This window comes from Triturus cristatus, chromosome 10 (assembly GCF_964204655.1).
Source record: "Triturus cristatus chromosome 10, aTriCri1.1, whole genome shotgun sequence".
In the NCBI taxonomy this organism is placed as follows: domain Eukaryota; kingdom Metazoa; phylum Chordata; class Amphibia; order Caudata; family Salamandridae; genus Triturus; species Triturus cristatus.
In genome coordinates this window covers 321,253,202-321,276,717 of record NC_140593.1, presented here as the reverse complement: position 1 = coordinate 321,276,717, position 23,516 = coordinate 321,253,202, and the positions used below count along the sequence as shown (strand labels likewise).

Genomic DNA, 23,516 nt, shown 5'->3' with positions numbered 1-23,516 from the left:
AAGAAAAATAATATTAGGTTTAGTGACCCATGCCTGAGGGGTAGGAGTGTCTCCATATGCAAACCAATTAGTATTGCCTTCAGCATGCTGTGGTCAAGGGTCTAACGTGGCCAACAAATGATATGAGGACAAGGGCAGCAGGTCGGCCTTGCCCCTGAGAACCAACAGTCTCCCACATATCCAAACCAAACGTGCATTGGCTTTGATGAAAGTGAAGACCTCATTAAAGATCTAAGAGTAACTGATTAAGTTGCACAATAGCCTGAAATAGCGCTGTAACAATATTGCGTATGAAAGACACGATGGGAATTGGGTGGAAATTTATCGGAATGAGACAACCATGGTAATTTTAATAAAGGTAAAGTAATAGCATGAACAGTTTAGAAAACAACTTCTCTGTGAGGAGACACTAATTGTCTCAACTACACTCTAAGCATTTAAGATGATAACATTTTTAAAACTATTTTTAAGACTGACTGATAGTGGGCCTGAGTGTCCAAAAGACACTAGTCTTTGAATGACATTAGAGGACGACATCAGCAAAAAGATAGAAAATTGTATTTATATATTACAAGCATTGTATTTGCAGTTTAATTTTTAGGTAGTACGGTGCATTATGTAAGGGACAGGCTACTATTTTCGGTGCCTCCTTCAAATTACCAAATTTTATAACTCGACTACAATTGACAGATTTATTGTCGTGAGTCTGAAAGAAGACATCCATAACACTTGTAACTGTCACAACAATTACTTAATAATTTATGTTATGTTTTTTTTAAACTCTGTATTGTGCATCAAAGAGCTGCCCTTCTTGCCGACCTGTCAAACTAAAACACCAGGGGCTGTATTAAACAAAATGCTCTGGAGGCACAATGAGCAAGTGCATGCACTTTCTTCTTCCCGTGGGCATTGTGGAATATGTAGCGCTGGTGCGATATGAAGGAGGCATCCCTCATTAGCATGTGGGTGTGGCCCCATCCAAATTAGTTAACACTTTGCCTTTGTGCTTACACCAGATTACAGAAGCAGATAAAGAAGCACAGGATCCGTTAGGAAGCACACTGTATGCCACAAAGAGGTGGCACACAGTCACGGCAAAGTGGTGGGGCGGGAGGGACAAAACAAAAAACTTTTTTTTAAAGGTACCTGTATCCCACCGCATCGCCACATCGCAGCTCTTTTGGCTCCACTGCAGGCACAGGCTCCCAGACTGCCCTGCGGCCTATCCTGATGCTGCTCTCACAGCATGAAAGCATCGTCAGAATTGGCCTGAGCTCCCTCGATTTGCACTCCCAGGGAGACTGGGAGCCTATGCCTGCTGTCTCCAACATGCAACGCAGCTCGGGTTGGAGTTAGCTTCAGCGTGCATGATGGTTTGGCTGGCCTAAGACGGCCGGCCAAACCGTCATTCGCACTGATAACAGTGCCCACCACTCCCCCCTCAGTGCTTGTCATCTCCTGGCCCTGCCCCAAGACACCAATGTAGGAGAAAAATAAAATGATAAAAGTGTTTTGTTATCGTTTTAATTTTTCGAGTTTTGCAGCTGCTCCTGCTGGCAGGGGGTGACGTTACTCCGTAATAGTGGAGGAGCCGTCGCTGGTGGCACATAGTCTGTGCTTCCTGAGGCTGCCCCTCTAAAAGGGTAGTACCTGCCTAGGCAAGCATCTGCCGCTCCTTCACTAATACCAAAATGCCACAGGGGCACAGAATGTGGACACACAAGCCTGTTGCACCCATGGGGCATTTCTGTGATGCTGTCCCCGGTAGCTAAAGCACAAACAGCAGGCAATCCCCAGAGAAGTATGTGGTAAGGTCAAGCAGTACCAACATTTTAAAAGTAGAGAACACAACACAATTAAACTCCCATGATTATGGAAACAGGACAAGGACCACTGGAGCTATGATTTTTTAAAATATTGATGTAAAAGTGCCGAGCAAAAGTAAAGCATAATTGAAACCAGCATTTCATAGTTGACTGGGCCTTAGGTGCAATATCAGAACTACCATGATGACACGGAAGTTGGACACACCAAGCGGTCATACCAGTCAAATATTTTATCTTCAAAGTTAGCCTCAGAAATGGAAGTCAACATCTTCCACCCGAGCAAGGTCCAAGACTGTGTCCGGTGAGGGCTTTTTGAAGTCAGATACATAGTCATCAATCTCCTGATGGCATTGTAGGTTTAGGCACCAAAAGTCCACATGGGACATCGCAGGATTTCATGGCTGCAATAGGTGCTTTGCTGGTCAGAAAACTTTGCTACCTCACACGTGTCCAAGCTTTTACCTTTGCACTTTTTAGGAATCAGAATCCTCCAGTGAGGCATGACTAGAAGATGTAGCTTGGCTCACCTAGGGTGATACCTTCCTGTGGACACCCTCAGCACCTTAGCCCAGTACTATGGAAGTGGTAAAAATGAATAAATGGTACATTTCTCCAACTGGAAAAGGTCATTCAAGTCAATCATGCAGCCCTTAAGGCAGGTGTCTAGACACCAGATACCTCTGGTCAGCTGGGCCGACTTGCAGTCCGAAGTCCTTTTGCTTTTTGTGTCCTGAAGCAGGCACATAGAAGGCCAACCACTTGACTGATGGAGAACAGCTCCAGTCCCAGGGTGCCTGCATGAGTCCTTGAATTGTTATATCCTGGACCACTTGTAACAGAAAAATAACGCACACCAATTAGGTGTATCTCCTCTTCCACCCAGTTTGAAAGCTTTTTTAAAATACTTTTTGAAAATATTTTGGATTCATAGTCGAGGATAGCCATCTTCTAATTAGCTACATTTTGAGTGCCCCTTTCTTTTTGATAGGACAAAGCAGGGAATCTCTTCAATACTTGTGTATTGTAATGTCATTACAGATTTTCCTCAAGAAAATAATGAAAAGGGCACAAATATCGCTATCCTGCTTAAGACGAACAGTCCAGCGCTAATGGTTCCTCCAGATTGCAGTACAGCTTAGTGAACCATCTACATCTTCAAGGTTTGAGGGTTTATTGTCCATACCATGAAGACTGGCTTCTGCATGTGCTATTGAATGAACTGGCATATTTAAAGATGAAGATGGTGTAATATTGTCTACAACAACATGAGTGTATTATAAATTTGATGAAGTCTTTCTTCCAGAGAAGAGGGAAGTAAGGTTAAAAGCCCAACTAAAGAATGTATTGGGACTACCACAAGTTCCAGCACACTGGTGGTTCAGCGGCCAGGGCCACAAGACAGATTGTGTTTTCCTGGTGCCTGGGGACAGCTGCACCTGCTGCCATGGCTGTCACATTTCCATGCTTTTTAGACTCACAGTTTACTCATTTATGATAATGTATTTAAGTCAAAGAAGCACTTTGGAACTGTTAGAAGGTGGTTCTGACACTATGGGCAGCCCGGATTTTTCGCTTTTTGAGCTTTTACTGTGGGGGAGCCTCATAAGTTGGGACTCACCCACAGTGAACTCAGGATGTAAGAGACTGCATAGGGATTTTACTGTTGTCCCCTGGCTTGACCAGGCCACTGCGCAGCAGCTGGAGTAAGGGACACTGGGCTGGTTACCTGCAGACACATGTGTACATGTGTGTGCACACGTGTATGGGCTGCGCAGGGGACATTCCTACCGTGCGCAGACCAGGAGCAGCTACAAAGTGAATGGTGTGGCAGGACTTATGCAGGATTGGGTGGTGACATGGAATAGGCTTTATACACTGGAAAGAAACATGCCAGGGAAAGTCATTGTGTTTTACTGTGTTTGCACTTCATTATTCCCCTATGGGGATGTGGGGCCCATGGCTCGATTAACTTCCATTAGGCCTACAGATTCCAGACACGCACTTAAGTCCAATGTAGAGAATGAGAAAATATGTATTCTACGGAGTCCAAAGTCATATTTGTACTGCTTTTGGGTCATCTAGAACTGTCATATTTCTCTGAGCCAGCCAGGACCAGACCCAGGCTGAGGGCTGGCCTCAGCTGGATGGATTGATAACCTTTCTTCCACAAACTAGGGCCTCCTCTCCACGAAGAGAAGATGGGAGGGGCTACAGGCTCATCCATTAGCAGCTGTCACTGGGTGCCAGGCACCAGGCTGCACCAAGGAGGGAAGGCAGCGAGGGGGGAAGAGGCTTTTTCAGAGACATGTGGCCAGAGACACTGGACAAAGCCATTTTGAACAAACCCAGAGGCTGGACAAGAAGGAGGGAGCAGGGGCAGGAAAGTGATGTGTCGCTGTTTGATAGGACCAACAGGGACTTCCTGCCAGCCCCCTACTCAACTTTTAACAAGAAGAGAAGATCTTTCTGGGGTGTGGTCTGCTGAGGCTGAAGGTGCTGTAGCCTGGCGCAATGGGCAGTTGGAAGGGGAGACCCCCTGACTGCCCCCAGGACCCTAACAGCACCAGAAGAAGAGCCCAGGACCAGTGCGCAGGAGCAGGAGCAGGAGCAGGAGCAGAGGCCTCTGTGCAGGGAGAAGAGAGGCCAAGGAGGAGAGCCAGGCGAAAGGCTGGCGCAGGGAGCCAGTGAAGACAGCTCCCTGCTGAATCCACCCTCTCAGAGACCCCGAGGGCGGAGGAGAGTGTTCCCAGTGGCTGAGGCTGAAGGTGCTGGAGCCTGGCACAATGGGCAGCTGGAAGGAGAGACCCCCTGACTGCCCCCAGGACCCTAACAGCACCAGAAGAAGAGCCCAGGACTGGTGCGCAGGAGCAGTGGCCTCTGCGCAGGGAGAAGAGAGGCCAAGGAGGAGAGTGTAACGCCCTGAACGTCTCAGGATCGTTTAACAGACACGATAATGAGAACGCAACCACTTGTGAAGGTTTAGTTATTTTAATGAAGGCAAAAATAATACAAGGAATAAACAAAGGTTATAGTCACTGGAATCCTCCAGGCTAATTACGTTACCAGCCCACAGCACGGATGGTCCTAACCGTCCTCTGCATATACGCCGATCCCGGCGTATGCCAACAGAGGGCAGAAATGAAATGGCCGACAATGCCAATCGGTAGGCTGTGAGGGGCACGAAGAGTGTTGGGGAGAATCGAGGAGTCAGGGAAACACCCAGCCGGGGTCTCTACCTGAAGGGAGCAGCCGCTCAACCTCTTCCTCAGACTGCACCGGGACGCGGAGTCACCTCCTGGTGATGCGTCACCGATACCCCAATCACAAGCAAAGAAGACTGAACCGAGAGCAGCCGCTCGATCGATCCTGTGGACTTCAGAGTCTGTAACGCGGCAAACACCTCCTGGTGTGCGTTACAGCTGGCAGTCCCTGTATCTCTGGTCGGGCTGGGAGTTACGACTCCAACCAGCAAAAGCACCACTGCGCTTTGACTCAGCCGAGTCAAAAAGCGAAGCTCAATGGTTATCCGGTAGAGCTTCCGGGTCCTTCACAGGTGATGATGGGGCAAGACACGGCCCAGGGAGTAACGACTCGACCTACCTCCGTTCTTGCCTTACTGGAGCACCACTCCGGAACACTGCTCTTCACTAAGCAGGTACGTCGGTGTGAACACAATATCCGACAGCGTTGTACCTCCCGGTTCCTCCCTTTATAGGGCGTGTTTTCCTTGAGTTATGTAACAGCTCTCCTGTTTACATAAGGGCGTGTTTTCCTTGAGTTATGTAACAGCTCTCCTGTTTACATAACCTCTCAACCGCTAAGCATCCTGGGAGATGTAGTCCGTTTTCGCTGGTACCGTTTTCCTCCCCTCGCATGACAGGAATTCTTGACAGTACATCCTCCCTCTCAGCGGCTCCCCACGGGTCCAGCGCTGGCAGGAAAACGCCGATGGAACAAGGAGACCAAGCGCGGAGCATGAACCCCTTCAGCCGGTTCCCATGACTGCTCCTCCGGGCCATAGCCTTTCCACGCAACCAGGTACCACAGCTTCCCCCTGCGCCATTTGGACGCCCGTATGCCCGACACTTCATACTCCACCTCCGACTCCACGCATACCGGCCTAGGTGTCCCAGACGGCTTGGAGGGTGCTGGTTTGAGCAATGATACATGAAAGACAGGGTGTATCCGCAATGACTGGGGCAAGCACACCTTCACGTTCACGGGACCCATACACTTGGTAATTCGATAGGGGCCCATGTACTTGGGATGGAACACACTGTTCTTTCGAAACCTCATGTTTCTTGTGGATATCCAGACGTAGTCTCCAGTGCGGTACAGTGGCCCGGGCCTTCTCTTCCTGTCTGCCGCAGCCTTGTATCTTCTCTTGGCCTCTATTAGGACAGCCCTTGAGCGCATCAACGTGTCTTTTATGTGTGCCACCCTGTCCGCTGTGGCGGGAATCCTGTCCTCTCTGAACGGATGTAGAAATGGCAAGAACCTGGGATGTTGGCCATAGTTGCTATAGAACGGAGATGACTGTGTGGAGCTGTGAGTGGCGTTGTTATAGGCTATCTCTGCAACCCATAGCAAGTCGACCCATTCTTCCCTGCCCTGGTCCACAAAACATCGCAGATACTGTTTGAGCGTTTGGTTCAGGCGCTCGGTTTGGCCGTCCGTTTGAGGGTGGTAGCTGGTGGACAGGGCGGTCTTAACATGCAGCGCAGTGCACCAAGTCTTCCAGAATTGCGCAGTAAACTGTGACCCCCGGTCCGACACGATCACCCCAGGTAATCCATGCAGTCGTACCACATTCTTGAGGAGTAGTGACGCCAATTCCCCGGCCGTAGGGACTCTCTTGCAGGGGATGAAGTGCCCCATTTTCGTCAAGTAATCCACCACCACCAGTATTGCCGTCATCCCCTGGTCTACCGGTAGGCCCACCACGAAGTCCAGTGATATGCTATCCCATGGTCTATCCGGGGTCGGAAGTGGATGTAAGAGCCCATGGGTTCGGCCATGGTCGGCCTTCATGGTAGCACACGTAGGACACTCCTGTCCCCACCTCCTGACATCCACTCTCATGGTTGGCCACCAGAAATGCCGTCCCATGCTAGCCACCGTTTTTTCAAAGCCCAAATGACCTGCGCATGGAGAGTCATGGCACCAGATGAATGCTTGTTTCCTTAGCCTAGGCGTGGGTATCAATAGGCACCTGCCCTTCAGGGGTATCCCGTCCTTCAGCTGCCATTCTCTGTGACTGAGGAGCCACCTCCGCCATGCGAATGACCTGATCCCTCTCTTTATTCCCCTCAGGAAAGTATCCGGTTGGATAACCCCCAATACCATCCTCGGGGAAATGATGGAATGCTCGGTCGCAGGCAATGGTTCCTTAACTGCAGATTGACGGGACAGGGCGTCCGCCTTCCGGTTTTCCGTCCCCGGCCGATATGTGATGCGGAAGTTGAACCCCGCAAAGAAGATCATCCACCGCAGCTGTCTGGGAGAAAGGTGTCTTGTGGCCGTCATGAACTGTAGGTTCCGATGGTCCGTGTACACCGATACCACATGTCTTGCCCCCATCAACCAATGCCTCCATTCGGTGAAGGCGTCCTTGATTGCGAGAAGCTCCTTCTCCGCAATATGGTAGTTGCGTTCGGCGCCGTTGATTTTGCGGGACATGTACGCAACGGGATGAAGCACCCCTGTGTCGTGGTTGCGTTGGGACAAGATAGCCCCCAGCGCCACATCCGATGCGTCCGCTTCCACCACGTAGGGGAGATCCGGATCGGGGTGAGCCAACACCGGCGCCTTACCAAAGGCGCTTTTCAGGGCCTCAAAGGCTTTGTTCGCTTCAGGGGACCAGACAAACTCCTTGGACTTCCTCAGTAGCTGTGTGATTGGGGCCACCAATCCTGAAAATCCATCTATAAACCGCCTGTAAAAGTTGGCGAAGCCAATGAAACTTTGGACGTCCTTCACGCTTTGGGGCACCGGCCATTCTTTCACCGCCTTGATCTTTCGTTCTGCCATCTCCTGTCTCTCTGGACTCAGCATCACTCCGAGGAAGTCCACGGATGTGACGTGGAAGTCACACTTGCTGAGTTTACAAAACAGCATGTTTTCCCTCAGCTTTTGGAGCACAGCTTTGACGTGGTGTACGTGCTCCTCCACACTGGACGAATAGATGAGGATGTCGTCGATATATACGACCACGTAGATATCCAACTCCTCTCTGAATACCTCATTCAAAAAGTACTGAAAGGCTGCCGGGGCGTTGCACAGACCGAACGGCATGACGAGGTACTCAAAAAGGCCGAACCTGGTCTTAAAGGCGGTCTTCCACTCGTCTCCGTCCCTCATGCGCACCAGATGGTATGCCCCTTTCAAATCCAACTTGGTGTAGATACGAGCTTTCTTGACCTGTTCCAGAAGTACACTGATGAGAGGCAAGGGGTACCGATTCTTTACGGTTATCGCATTCAATGCCCTAAAGTCCACACAGGCTCTCAGCTCCCCATTAGCCTTCGGGATGAAGAAGAGTGGCGAGGCGGCCGGAGACTTGGACGGGCGGATGAATCCTAGCTTGAGGAGTTTATCCAGGTACCCCCGGAGATGCACGTTTTCAGGCTCCGTCAGGGCATACAGCCTGCCGCTGGGAACGCTGGCCCCTGGCACCAGGTCGATCTGGCAGTCAAACTGTCTATGTGGTGGTAGCACTTCCGCCTTCACCTCATCAAATACATCCTCAAAACTGTGATAAGCCTGGGGGAGAGCCACATCTTTTTCTGCCGCTGTAGCCACCGTCTGACTCCCGCTCTCATCTGCGTCAAGGGATTCCGTTCTTATTCCACAATGCAGGATGCAATACGGTGACGTCAGTTCGATGCGATGTGTTGGCCAATCCACGGAGGGGTTGTGTTTCTGTAGCCACGGCAATCCCAATATGACGCCATATTGGGGCGCTCGGATGATGTTAAAATCGATTTGTTCCAAATGGTTCCTCCCACATCTCATCGGAAGGACCCCCGTGTGCTGCCCGATGGGCCCCGTCACCAATCGCCTTCCGTCTACAGCATAGACGTCTTCGGGTACAGCTTTGGGAAGAAGCACTAGCCCTAGCCTGCATGCCTCGTTGTGGTCCATAAACATGCCAGTGGCCCCTGAATCCACCATGGCCACAACGGGTATCCACTGGTCATGCACTCCCTCGTGCACCGTGAGAAACAGGTGTCGTTGTCCCTTAGTGACCGAGTTGGAAAGTGAAGGGATGGATGAGTGACTCCGAGATGCCCCTTCTTTGGTCTGGGAGTCCTCTAGTTTTCCGCCGGTACGTCCACCGCGGCTGTTACCGACCGGTTGGCCCGATAACGTGACGTCTTCGGTTTGGCAGGGCATTCATGTACGTAGTGGCCTTTTTTGCCACAATATAGGCACAATCCTTGTTTACGGCGTGACTCTTTCTCCGTGGCTGTGAGGCTCGCTCGTATTGCGCCGATGTCCATGGGTTCTCCCTTGGATGCGGTGGAAGTTTCAGGACTTCCCACTGTCACATAGGATGGAAGGGATTTTCCTTTTCTCCCATGATCCCCCTTTCTTTCACTTAGCCTATGTTCCAGCCGTAATACCAGGTTGATAAGGCCCTCACATGTCTTGGGTTGTGCGTCAATATGAGCCACGGCGTCCTTGAGCTCATCGCACAGCCCGTGATGGAAGAGCGCCGTCTGTTTAGCAACAGGCCACTTGGTTTCCGCAACCAGCCTTCGGAACGCGTTGAGATACTGCACCAGGTCGTTGGATCCCTGTCTCAACTCAAGCATTTCACGGTCCGCCGTGTACGAGTCAGCCCTTCTGTCGAAGACCTTCAGGAATTCCTCGCGAAAAGCACCCCAATCAGATAAGATGGGGTCGTCCCTGCTCACCAGAGGTACGGCCCATTGTGCCGCGTTTCCAGCCAAATAGGATATAAGGAAAGCCACACGAGCCTGACTCGTGGGGAACGCCCTTGGTTTGCACGATAAATGTAGCGCCACTTGTGTGAGGAATACCTGCACTGTGTTAGGATCCCCACTGTACCTCTCTGGTGTTGCCAAGGGGACGGCTACCGGCATTTCCACTACTACCGCAGGGGTCTGGTTCGTGAGGGAGGTGCTGGGCGTGAGCGGGTCCAATTGGATAGCATCCAGTCTGGCTTTTACATCGGCTGTTTCTTGCCTGGAGGCAGCCAATTCAATTTGCACGGTCGCTAAAGCAGCCAGCACATCATCAAGTGTTGCCATGTCTGTTATCGACCGGGAGACAGTTAGTGTTATTAAGGTCAGATATTTTGTAACGCCCTGAACGTCTCAGGATCGTTTAACAGACACGATAATGAGAACGCAACCACTTGTGAAGGTTTAGTTATTTTAATGAAGGCAAAAATAATACAAGGAATAAACAAAGGTTATAGTCGCTGGAATCCTCCAGGCTAATTACGTTACCAGCCCACAGCACGGATGGTCCTAACCGTCCTCTGCATATACGCCGATCCCGGCGTATGCCAACAGAGGGCAGAAATGAAATGGCCGACAATGCCAATCGGTAGGCTGTGAGGGGCACGAAGAGTGTTGGGGAGAATCGAGGAGTCAGGTAAACACCCAGCCGGGGTCTCTACCTGAAGGGAGCAGCCGCTCAACCTCTTCCTCAGACTGCACCGGGACGCGGAGTCACCTCCTGGTGATGCGTCACCGATACCCCAATCACAAGCAAAGAAGACTGAACCGAGAGCAGCCGCTCGATCGATCCTGTGGACTTCAGAGTCTGTAACGCGGCAAACACCTCCTGGTGTGCGTTACAGCTGGCAGTCCCTGTATCTCTGGTCGGGCTGGGAGTTACGACTCCAACCAGCAAAAGCGCCACTGCGCTTTGACTCAGCCGAGTCAAAAAGCGAAGCTCAATGGTTATCCGGTAGAGCTTCCGGGTCCTTCACAGGTGATGATGGGGCAAGACACGGCCCAGGGAGTAACGACTCGACCTACCTCCGTTCTTGCCTTACTGGAGCACCACTCCGGAACACTGCTCTTCACTAAGCAGGTACGTCGGTGTAAACACAATATCCGACAGCGTTGTACCTCCCGGTTCCTCCCTTTATAGGGCGTGTTTTCCTTGAGTTATGTAACAGCTCTCCTGTTTACATAAGGGCGTGTTTTCCTTGAGTTATGTAACAGCTCTCCTGTTTACATAAGGGCGTGTTTTCCTTGAGTTATGTAACAGCTCTCCTGTTTACATAACCTCTCAACCGCTAAGCATCCTGGGAGATGTAGTCCGTTTTAGCTGGTACCGTTTTCCTCCCCTCGCATGACAGGAATTCTTGACAGAGAGCCAGGCAAAAGGCTGGCGCAGGGAGCCAGTGAAGACAGCTCCCTGCTGAATCCACCCTCTCAGAGACCCCGAGGGTTGAGGAGAGTGTTCCCAGTGGCTGGGGCTGGTAAAGAGGAGCATTAAGCGCCCCATAATGCCTTGCTAGGTATTTGGAAATGTGCCGTTTTGGTGCTTTGTGGCCCCCAGAGGAAGGGGGTCACCCTCACTTGTGAAAAGGTGCTGGGGGGAGCTGATGGAGAAGCGCAGTCTTCCCCCCTCCCCCAGCACGAAGAAAAGTCCCACCCTCAGTGTCATGGAGACCTAAAGTAAACTACCCCTCAAGGGCTCAGCTAGCATTTAAACACCTTCTAGGTTGGAACTTTTGTTCTACAGCTGAGGGTGTATGGAGAAGTGCATCAGGAAGTGAAGGGCTGAGTTGGGGATGTGTGGAGAAGTGCATCCCCTGGAGGTGAAGTGGTGTAATTGCATCGAAATGCATTTACTAGTGGTTATTTCTTTTTAGGTGGACTGAAAGTCACATGTGTAAAGTGAAGTACCTGTGTAAGGTGATGTTAAGCTAAATGGAGTTAGGTTGCTGGACCTTCCTGCTAGGGGGTGTGGCTGTATTTATGTAATCCCATGCTTTTACCTGTGATTCCTTTTAAAGTGAAGAGGCGCACTGCAGGAGAAGTGTAGTTGCCAGGAGTACTTCTTTTGAAGGGGCTGTAAGTCACATGTGTAAGGAGATGTCATAAGTCAAGTGGGGTTATGTTGCCAGACAGTCCTGCTAGGGTGTCTGGCTGTATATGCGCAATCCTGTGATTTCATCTGTGATGCCTTTAGGGGCTGTAATTGAAATGCATTCAAATGATCAACCAAGGTAATGAGTACTGTCATTCTAAAGTGTGCGTAAACATGGATTCTTGCTGCTGCGCTTAGGTGAAGACCCCAGACTGCTAGCCCTTAACCCCTTCGGTGCTCATGACGGAACGGTTCCGTCATGAGCCACGGTTGAGCTGTGCTACCACGCCCGCGCAAGATTCCGTCAGCACAGCGGCGGAATTTGCGCAGCATGGAAGGGGTTAAGATATAGAGGTGCATACTTAATGGTCAGTAGGAGATGCTCAGTCAGGGTCATGTGTCACCAAGGCAGGTGTACCCATTTTTAATGCTTGTTGAGGTAATGGGGTGGGTCGCCACTGGGATGGTGCCAGTGCGCAGGGCCCTCGCTTCAGGTTATATTCAACTAACTGCATTGGGAGCAAGTTGATGTGCATACATGGGAGTGGTGGTACTAGACCCCCCCCCCCTGCGGGAGGGGTAGAGATGTTATGCAATGTCACAAAGTAATTCCAACAGCTTATGTATAATTGTAAATTGGTGCATAGTATTGAGTAGTGTGTGTGTTTAATAAATGTACTCTTACTTTTATAAAGCAAAGTACAGACTGGTCTATCTATTATTGAGTGTTATTTTTGCACACCTGCAATTGGCGATTACTAGCCCACACCACCTCCCTTGAGTAAGCCTCAGACTGCTCTGCAACGTTACCCTCTGAGAGTCAGGCGCTACAATTGGGTGTTTGGTTCCCAGTGAAGGACAAATGTAGTTGTGTTATTTGTGCAGGCCTCACAGATGATGCCTCGTTTTCCAACAGGAACTCACTGCACTTTTGGCTCCATCCATCTAATGCCCTCCACACATGTGCCTCTCACCCAACCGCCTACTGCTGTGATTATAGTAGATGCTAGAATCCTGGGTTGTAGTGTTCCTCAAGTAACTTAGAAGGAAAGATTTAGTGGTCAAGAAAAGGACTAATGACAGCTGCTAGTGGCGTGCAGGCTCTCAAATATTTTCTATCAAAGAACTACCACAAGAGTGTATTGGTTTGCACAATCAGCATGGTCCCAATGACTTCGATATATCAGCAGGGAGGATCAGAGTTAGAACTCTGAATCCATATGGGAGCGAATGCTGGCAGATAGACTCAGTTATATCTGCCCATCCTCACAGGACCTGTTACAGCATTCCATTCCCAAATTCTTTGCCCCTTGTGCCACATATTTGGTGTTCTGATTTTGGAGATTTTCACCATTAGTGATCTGAGTAGACAATCCAAGACCATAGAGAGATTCTTTATTGCCCTTATATCGTGTGAGTTTTTTACATCTATTGCTTATAGATTTTAATTAAACAAAGAAAATCCGAACGAGAAGTTCCTTCCTTCGGTTCATTTATCAGCATCTACATTCCTCAACTGAAAGTAGGTTACTTTCATCGAATTACAGCAATCGTCATAAAGATGAGATAGCCAAAGATTAAATAATAACCTACTTTTTATGTAATATGACATTTATACTTTTTAGAGTGAGATTTCTCTCCCACATCCTGGGGACCTCTACATCCAACAAGATTAAAACCTCACATATTTTTATGGACAAGTAAGCCATAGATGCTACATCTTCAAGATATATTTTTTTATCAGCACATTGGTGACCCACAAAGATATATATATATATATATTTAGGCAAAACAATGGGAATTTGGTCTATTCTATTATATCCTCACTCACTTATATCTTTACTTACCCTCATCTTTTCTATATGCTTTTTCTTCTATTTAAGAATTCAATGTAAATGTTGTTCATTGTAACAGCTATTTAGATGTTCATTAGTCACTAGCAGATTGTAACACAGCTTTATGATTATGATGTAAAGAGACTGATTGTAATAATCACAAGAAGGAGTTTTAAATGCCTTCTTAATCATTTTAGATTTATTGGTGGCAACTCCTGACGAAGGCACTCACAGTGCCGAAACGCGCGTTGAAGAATTTATCTCTGCCACCTATTGTTTTTAAATTACAATATAATTCGTTGTAACATGGATTTATTAATGTCATCAATTTGATGGCCTTTAACAGAACGTCAATGTATTTGCTTTTTTGATGAAAAATCATTGTTTTTTATTAGTCACCTTTTGAACTCATTTCTTGTATTATATTTGTCTTTTTGTGATTATATGTTGCCTGGGAACTATATTTTCTATTGTGTTTTTGCCCTGTCCCAGGAATTATATTATTCTACAGGGGGTCCTTGATATCCACATCTGATTTTGGAGTTATTCACATCAAAGTACAATTCTCAAATACAACAGTTCTGCTCCAGATTGTATGACAAATTACAAAGTGATTGTTCACAATAAAATATGCACTAAGGAAAATGAGGCAATTCCCAACATGCGGTTTTGTTTAATGAGTGATGGTGCAAATCTGAACATGCAGTAAGGGTTGATGAGTGATGCTATAAATCTGAACATGGATAATGGTAGTAATTCTTGACATGTTGTGGAAATGTTTTGCACAGTGGTGCTCACCAGTAGCGTAATGCATGCAACAACATAACAGTGGTAATTCGTTAAATGTTGTGGCCATTCTTAGCACAATAGTTCCCAGCACTGTTGTAAAGCTGGCATTAACATAATAGCGATAATTCTTGCCTTTTGTTATAACATTGTCACTACTGTTGTCTGAGGTCTCTGATTGAATGCAGAACGATTGGTGTAATCTTTCTGCATTCATCCATGAATTCACTCTCTCATTAATCCATCATGTGTCTAATAATAATTTATATACTCTTCATGCACTGACATTCAAAAATGCATCCATGGGGGAATGCCCTAGCCAAGCATGGAGACAGACTTGTGCAAAGACAGTTCCTCTCCAGCCTGGCCTTAATGCCCTTATACATCCCACCCTGGTCACAGCCACCCTTGGAGATTTCCTCAGCTGTGCTACCACCTCCGAGATGACGAGTGAATGCAGAAACAAATCTTGGCTGTGTGAAGGGGACAGTGCAAGGTCAGACAAAGATCCCCAGTAAGACCATCTTGGGTGTTGGACTGGCCGGGCAACTTCCTGAAGCGGAGAGAGCCCTTTGGTCTCAGTGAGCCAACAGCATGGGCTGGTCTCAGACACTGAGACCTGCAAAGCTGATATATAATCCAGAGGTATGATTCTTTCTTTGTTTTAATTCATATTCTTTTCATATGACTAATCCAATAGTATGATGGTGCTCATACAAACAAACGTAGGTTCGATTCATTAAATTAAATCCATGGTTTTAACAAGCCATTTTTTGAAATATCCCCGATGCATTTCGGGACTTGCCCTTCGTCAGGGGGAATTCTACAAAAGAAAATAAGGAGGACATAAGGCTAGAGTCCAGGATGTATACAGACATCAGTAAAACAGTAAACACTTCAATAACCGTGATGTCTATGCTGTATAAGTAAGGTGACATAAATATCAGCGTGTTGGAAAGGAATAGAGTTACGATGGTGAACTGGTAACCAAAGAGAGCTAACATTGAATCCGTGTTGGTTAGAGGACCAGTGCTGGTAGTGTACAAAGTGTATAAAAGAAGAAAACTGGAGTGTTAACGCTCGTGGGGTCAATAAAGTTGAAAAAGTTGAAAAAATGACACCAGTGCGTTCCGTGAAACCAAATCTCGGAAACATTTAAAACCCGTGATGATAAACCGAGCGTGGTAATCGGAGAGTGGGGAAAGTTTAGCAAAGATGTGGGAAACGACCAGTTTAAATTACCTGAATGGCGCCAAGGATGTGGGTGTGTCGAAACCTCTCCCAATTGGTTGAAAACATGCCTCATGGTGCCCCGTACTTAATATCGTGAACCCGGAAGTAGAAAACCGAGTGAACTACGAAAAACAAGTCATGTGATAGAAGAAGCTGGAAGAAAGACTAACGTGCGTGAGAGAGTAACCAGAAATTTACGCTGAAAAGATAATGTATGAAAAAATAACAAAGGAAGGTGAAACAGAAAAACAGGAAAGAAAAATATTAAAGAAAAGAAAAACAGTTTCAATGAAAAAGAGGGGTAAAAAGACATATGTTAGATGAGAGAAATATCATAGGAAAACATAATAATACAGATGTACACATGATACCATAAGGAGATAATTACAGAAAACAACTGAATTCCAAGCGTTCATTAAGACCATGCGGGTAAACAGAGTTCAATCTATTTATCCAAAAGAGTTCACGTTGTAACAGGAAAGCTCCATTGTCTTTCCCTCTTTGGATTTTGACTTGTTCTAAGATCAAGAATCTCAATTGACTGCAATTGTGATTGTTTTCCGTAAAATGTCTTGCAACAACGGATTTCATATTCTTAGTTCGTATATTACTTTTGTGCTCGATGAGCCTGGTTTTCATTTTTCTTTCTGTTTTGCCCACGTACGGGAGTCCGCATGGGCATTTCAGTAGATACACAATGTTACTGCTGTCACAAGTGGCTGTAACTCTGAGTTTAATAGGAGTTCCTTTAGAGGGATGCATGAGTGTCGTACCCTTAATGATGTTGTTGCAGCCACCACAATTCAAACAAGGGATGGTTCCTTTGTGTATTGTCTCGGAATCCGGAGGGCTCTTGTTTAGGAGTTGCTGTAAATTATGTGTTCTTTGGTAAGCGAAAATTGGTAATTCATCAAAAATACCTTTGAACAAGTCAAAATCCAAAGAGTGAAAGACAATGGAGCTTTCCTGTTACAACGTGAACTCTTTTGGATAAATAGATTGAACTCTGTTTACCCGCATGGTCTTAATGAACGCTTGGAATTCAGTTGTTTTCTGTAATTATCTCCTTATGGTATCATGTGTACATCTGTATTATTATGTTTTCCTATGATATTTCTCTCTTCTAACATATGTCTTTTTACCCCTCTTTTTTATTGAAACTGTTTTTCTTTTCTTTAATATTTTTCTTTCCTGTTTTTCTGTTTCACCTTCCTTTGTTATTTTTTCATACATTATCTTTTCAGCGTAAATTTCTGGTTACTCTCTCACGCACGTTAGTCTTTCTTCCAGCTTCTTCTATCACATGACTTGTTTTTCGTAGTTCACTCGGTTTTCTACTTCCGGGTTCACGATATTAAGTACGGGGCACCATGAGGCATGTTTTTAACCAATTGGGAGAGGTTTCGACACACCCACATCCTTGGCGCCATTCAGGTAATTTAAACTGGTCGTTTCCCACATCTTTGCTAAACTTTCCCCACTCTCCGATTACCACGCTCGGTTTATCATCACGGGTTTTAAATGTTTCCGAGATTTGGTTTAACGGAACGCACTGGTGTCATTTTTTCAACTTTTTCAACTTTATTGACCCCACGAGCGTTAACACTCCAGTTTTCTTCTTTTATACGCTTTGTACACTACCAGCACTGGTCCTCTAACCAACACGGATTCAATGTTAGCTCTCTTTGGTTACCAGTTCACCATCGTAACTCTATTCCTTTCCAACACGCTGATATTTATGTCACCTTACTTATACAGCATAGACATCACGGTTATTGAAGTGTTTACTGTTTTACTGATGTCTGTATACATCCTGGACTCTAGCCTTATGTCCTCCTTATTTTCTTTTGTAGAATTCCCCCTGACGAAGGGCAAGTCCCGAAATGCATCGGGGATATTTCAAAAAATGGCTTGTTAAAACCATGGATTTAATTTAATGAATCGAACCTACGTTTGTTTTTATGAGCACCATCATACTATTGGATTAGTCATATGAAAAGAATATGAATTAAAACAAAGAAAGAATCATACCACATCGTTTGTATCACTTTTTAAACAGCGGTTTTTCCGCAATTGAGTGCTAATGTGAGGACGTCTTTCCCAGAGACGCATTCAGACATTGTTCAGTTACACCTCACCGATTAGGAGGTGGTCTCACCAGCACCAGAGTTTGTTACACAAGATTACTTGAACTACCTCAATCTACCCGGGAGTGCAACCGTCCCACATCTTTATTCATATAATCCAGAGGGACATGTGGCCTGGGTAGCGGCCTACAGGGTACACTAACCAATCTATTTGTAGCCACCAGCAATTGTGCACAATCCCAGCCTCGGGGGTAGAAGGTAAGAGTATGCAGACGGGAAAATGACAACTTGGCCTGGTTAAGCTGGGCAAGGAGGAAGTACGTGTCCCCCTCCCCCTGTTTAAAAAGGAGGACCTTCTAAATCTGTCTGGTTCCACCCTGCCTTGGCCCATCTCTTGACTCCCCCCACCCCCAGTTTTGGTGCCCTCCAAGCAAGAAACAACCAAGATCAGTGGGGACACTAGATTTTCTGAAGGGGTGTGAAACAGTGTAGACCACAGACATTTCCAAGCCAATAACCCAAACCACAACAGAAAACTATATACATAGCTCCCCTTGGGAACATTATAACTGGCCAGCTCCATGATCAAGGGAAAACAGCACAAGGAGAGCTCAGTGGCTGATAAGTGGAGCCGCACCAGAGAAGGAGCCCAGAAACAGGATGGTTCCCTTTGCGCCCGCCTCTGCGACGACAGTTACGCAAGCGTATATAGAGTGCTTTCTCACAGAAATTAGAGTGGTCATTGCACTCCTGCATATGGACTTTAAATCCTGCATTCATGAGCTGAAAAAGAAAATAGAGGAGGTGGGGCAACGAGTTGATGATTTGGAACACACAGCGGACACGAGGACTGAAGATCAAGAGATGCTTTAACAGCGATTCGAAGCGCTGGAATAACACACCCCAACCTACAGTTAAAGCAATAAGACACTGCGAACCGCAGCAGGTGCAATAACGTACATATCACGGGGATCCCGGTGGGGGTGGAGGGCTCTTACATAAAGACTTTTTTAAAGACCACACCTCAACAGAGCCCACAGAGTCCCTACAGGCACCACCAGAAAAGACCAGCCCCAGTTATCCTCTTCGAGGAGAAAGATGATACCTTAAGGAGAGCTAGGTGGAAGGCGAACCTGCTATTCAGAGGTCACACTGTGTGCCTGTATCAAGACTTGTCAGCTTGGGTTTTACTGGGGCTACCATCGAAAAATATGGAGGAACTACATCTAGAGGAACGTCAACAGAAAGGAGTGCACTTTCATCTGAAATGACAGAACAGAGAAATTTTGAACACTGACGACATAAAGATGAAAACACAGAAGAGGCAAACGTGGACATTAACTCTCAAATTAAAACAGGGACCTTCCCAGTTACCCTCAAGCAGCCATTGGGCAAGTTCACTATAGGGCTGCTAGGTTTGAGGACCTAAGATCCACCAGTGAAGGGCAACAACAGTGGCTGGATGACTACTCTGATCAGTAAGACTTGATACTGAAGCTACCGCTACAATTGTCTCTCTAGCCTGGTATACTCTGTCCAACGGGGGCACCCACTCGGAGAGAACTATTGGACAAAGAGGCCACAACATCAATGGTCACACCTCAGGTAGGTATCCTCCATCCTTCTCCCAACCCTGATGGACATCCCCAAGAGAGAGTGGTTCTGTTGCATCACTGTTATTTTAATGTTTTGCTGTTGCACTGTTCATACACCACACTTACCGTATCCCCATGGGTCCTTCTATACATGGGTTCCCTACCCAGATCCATAAATGTACACTCTCAAGAGCATCAGTCATTTTGAATTACCTACCACATAATGGGCCTCCTCCTCCCACAGGGCCCACAACACCCACCTTGAAACTCCTCTCCCTTAGTGTCCAGGGACTGAGCTGACCTGTTAAGTGGCGCCAAGTCTGGTGGTATTTCCTACTCCAAGATGTAGACATACTCTTCTTGCAAGTAGCACATTTTCCCAAAAAGACTATAAATGGATGGGGCACCCAGCATACTCCTGCCAGTACTAGGCCTCCCTTTCATTTAAAACAGTGGGAGTAGTTATACTCTGCAAAGCACACCTAAACAGACCTCCTGCGTTGGTAACTAAGTCAGCGGAAGGCCACTGCATCAAACCGGTACTGACCTGGGGCACAACATGTTAAACATATACACCCCTAACACAGCCCAGGACCCTTATCTCCACACCCTCCTATCCTGGCAGCTTTAATCTGCCACAGGACAAATAATAGCAGGGGGATTTCAACCTAGCATGGGATTCCGAGCAAGACAGGCAATTGAATGTGTACTAGAGTACGAGGGGAATGTTGGCACTACTTAAGAAAGAGATCGCTGAATTGAGTCTGATAGATGCCTGGCAAAACCAACACCCTGGTGAGTAGGATTACTCCTTCTATTCCCACGTTCATGCCACCTAGTCTCGCATTGACTTCCTTTTTCTCTCCATTTCTAACATCTCGATTTCTGACTGTGTCTACTTGACCCTGACTCGGAGGAACAGTTCAGCTTCCAGGACAGGGTCATGACGTTGGCACCTCAACCCTGAACTTCTGAGGGACCCGGTCAACATACTAACAATAAGTATAGTGGTCACTGAATACCACCCCTGATGATGTATCGTTACATATGCTATGGGACACAATCAAAGCAACAAAACAGGGGGGTCGTGTCACCCTAGAAATTGACAAAGCCAAAAAAGCACACTTGGTGTAGAACACACTTATCTTGAACATTCTGCAGCTTGAAAAGATAGATAAGGAACCACCTTCTAGAACTTCTAAATGCAAACTAGCTGTTCTTAGGGGCCAATTGCGCCCACATAGGACGTATAGAGCAAAAACAACACTTCTGGCCCTGGGAAAAAGTTCAACGACAGGGGAGACAAATTAGGCTCCCTCCTAGCCCATAAAATCAGACTACACAGGGCTAAATCATGTCTCCCCCAGGTCCGTATCCCAGACAGTACCTATACAAAGGGTTAGGCGGGTTAGAGGGAAATCTTCTGAAATTCAGAAATTATATGATTGCGGACCGGAATGACAGGAGGACATATTAGAGTACTTGAACACTGGTGACTGGCCCCCAATCAACGATTACATTGGGAAGATCTAAAGGCCCCCATTTGGAGGAGGAGGTGAGACAGGCACTCAAACTCCTACCAAATGGGAAATCCCTGGGCCTGGATGGCCTATCCCCGATTTTCTATGAAACATTCCTCACAGACCTACGACCTCAGCTGGCCCTTCTGTTTAACTCCTTCACTCGCAACTGCTATGCATCCAAAGTAAACCTTTGTGTGAGATAAAATTTCAACATTCCCTTTGCTTGGTTAAGTACTTTTTATTTCTTCCAATTTTTTATCATTTTTTTGGGTCTAGTGCAATTACAAATTTTAAATTTGACACTACACATTGCTATAAATTGTCTTACCAGTGACTTCCAGAAGTCTAGATCAAAACTAGGGCTCGGATTCACAAAAGGCCTTTGCACTCTTGGCAGAGGCCCCACCATTTGGTGGGGAGTCTCTGCACTTGGGGCGGAATCACCACAATGAAAATCCTTATTATAGACATTCTGCCCTGATTGTGGAGACTCCCCCACAACTGCGGGGCCTACGCAATGAGTGCAGAGTCCCTTTGTGAATCAGGACCTAGGGTTACTTTTGAAATTTGACCCTCCCATTCCCACTATGCTGACTAAACAACTGTGCAATGCTATTATAAGAGGTTTGAATGTCCTACGCAACAAATTCAGGGATAGGTACTTATGGGTTTCTTATACTATACAGGTTTACAATGGACTGAGATCCAACTCTCCCCGCCTAGAAAAATTGTGTGGTGACGTGAGCCCAGGCATGGAAGTGAAGTCATCTGGAAACACAATGCGAGTAATTTTTGCAACGGATGGGTCTGTTTCAAATGGAGGCTTCAGAGCTACCTACACGTCATTGGAAGATGCAGGTACTAAATGAGCTAGAATATAAAAGAATCATATTTCTGATTTGAACTACATGGCATTGAAAAAGGGCACTTTCACATATATTAACGAAATGGAAGCGGCGACCAAAATGTTATCCAATATAGCCAGTGGTGTAACCCAAAATGATGGGGCCAACTTGCAAAATGTGATGAGGGGCACCCGAGTCTCCCATACCTCATAAATACTCATTAACCTTGGGCTGAATGGGGCCCCCTTGAAGAGTTGGGGTGCCCCCTGGAGGGTTTGGTGTAATGAAACAAGTGGTCCGTGACTGCTTTAGAGAAGAATAAATTAATAATTTATCATGTGTGTGTAACTTAAATAAGTCAAACTCTGTATAACATCCCATCCCCTTCGCTTGATGTTGCATTTATGCATTTATAAAAAGTATATAAAAAATGTTATAAATGATTTGTTTGGGACAGGCCTTTCTGTACTGGTCTCTTTACCAGTCCATTGCCAAAGCCGTAAAAATGTATACATTCTGAATATTTGTGACTATTCACTTTTCCCTACCCATCACGAGCACACCCATTCTTCTCCCCTCCTTTGAGCAACCTTTGTACCTCCCTGTAGTCAAATTAATTTTGATTTGTTTCAAGTATATGAAATTAAATATACTGAATTTAAACAATTCTTTGGCGCTTTTGTGTTTTACATTGACTGTACATTTGGAACAATGCTATCTTAAACAGCAGGGTATGTTGTTGCATTTGTTTTTGGTATTTTTTACCAGTGTTTGACTTATTTAATCTACACACACATGGTTAATTATAATTCATTCTTCTCTAAAGCAGTCACAGACCACTTGTTTCATTACTGCATTGTACCCAGGTCTTGTGACGTTTATTGGGTTACCCCATTAATTTGTAATGGTTACCCTGGAGGGTTTGGAGCACCCCTGCGCTTCAGGGACTGCTAGGGCCTGGGTTATGCCCCTCAATATAGCCCAGATTAACAGAATCCTAATCATGATGTTTTCTTTTCATTAGAGCCCAGTGACCTACGTATTATCTTTACAAACAAAGTATTTCAACTCCATGCATTACCATCTTCTGTCCAAAAACATCATGGGAAAATGAGAATTGTCTTCCTGGTCCCTGCAAGTTTTTTGGGGAGGCAATGCATGGTTCTATTTTTAGTCTGCAGATGATGAATTGACTCTGAGTGAATTGAAAGGTTAAATAAAGGTCTGTTTTAATAGATTACAAGCCCTCACAGTCACCTCTGAACCCTGGAGTAGCTTCTGCTTGATTATTTTGTTGCTCTAATGTCAGACTTGAATAGCTACAGTAAATTGTGTTATGCTGCTCTGCATAGCTCAGCTTTTGAATAACTCCCTAGTAAGAAATTGGCAAACAGATGTGCGTGGGAATTCTTATCAGGAAAAGATAACAACGGCTGGAATGACCTCATCGCACAGTGAATTCACCCAGCCTCATGTTTGCTGTTATGATAAGCACACATCAGAACTATTTTCTGAAAATCTAGTGCAGTAAAGATGTATATTCAGAAAACAGATATGTTGTTCATTGCAAAACTATGTTGTCTTTATGTTGATGGATGTTCGTATTTACTATGTCAAAAGTTGAAAGGCTGTTCTCAAAAGGAGAGGAGTTGGCCTAATGGCTAGGGCGGTCGACCTCGAATCTGAGGAACCAGGTTCGAGTCTTGGCA

The 23,516-nt window shown here is 46.4% G+C and overlaps 1 protein-coding gene across 1 annotated transcript in view; it reads left to right on the top strand.

Annotated features, from left to right (window-relative positions):
• CUBN (cubilin) overlaps positions 1-23,516 on the top strand; it is a 1,289,359-nt gene that overhangs the window by 842,616 nt on the left and 423,227 nt on the right. The window contains exon 49 of the mRNA XM_085631507.1: positions 21,649-21,820. Within this exon, the coding sequence (XP_085487633.1) occupies positions 21,649-21,820 (172 nt within the window). The remainder of the gene's footprint in view (positions 1-21,648; positions 21,821-23,516) is intronic.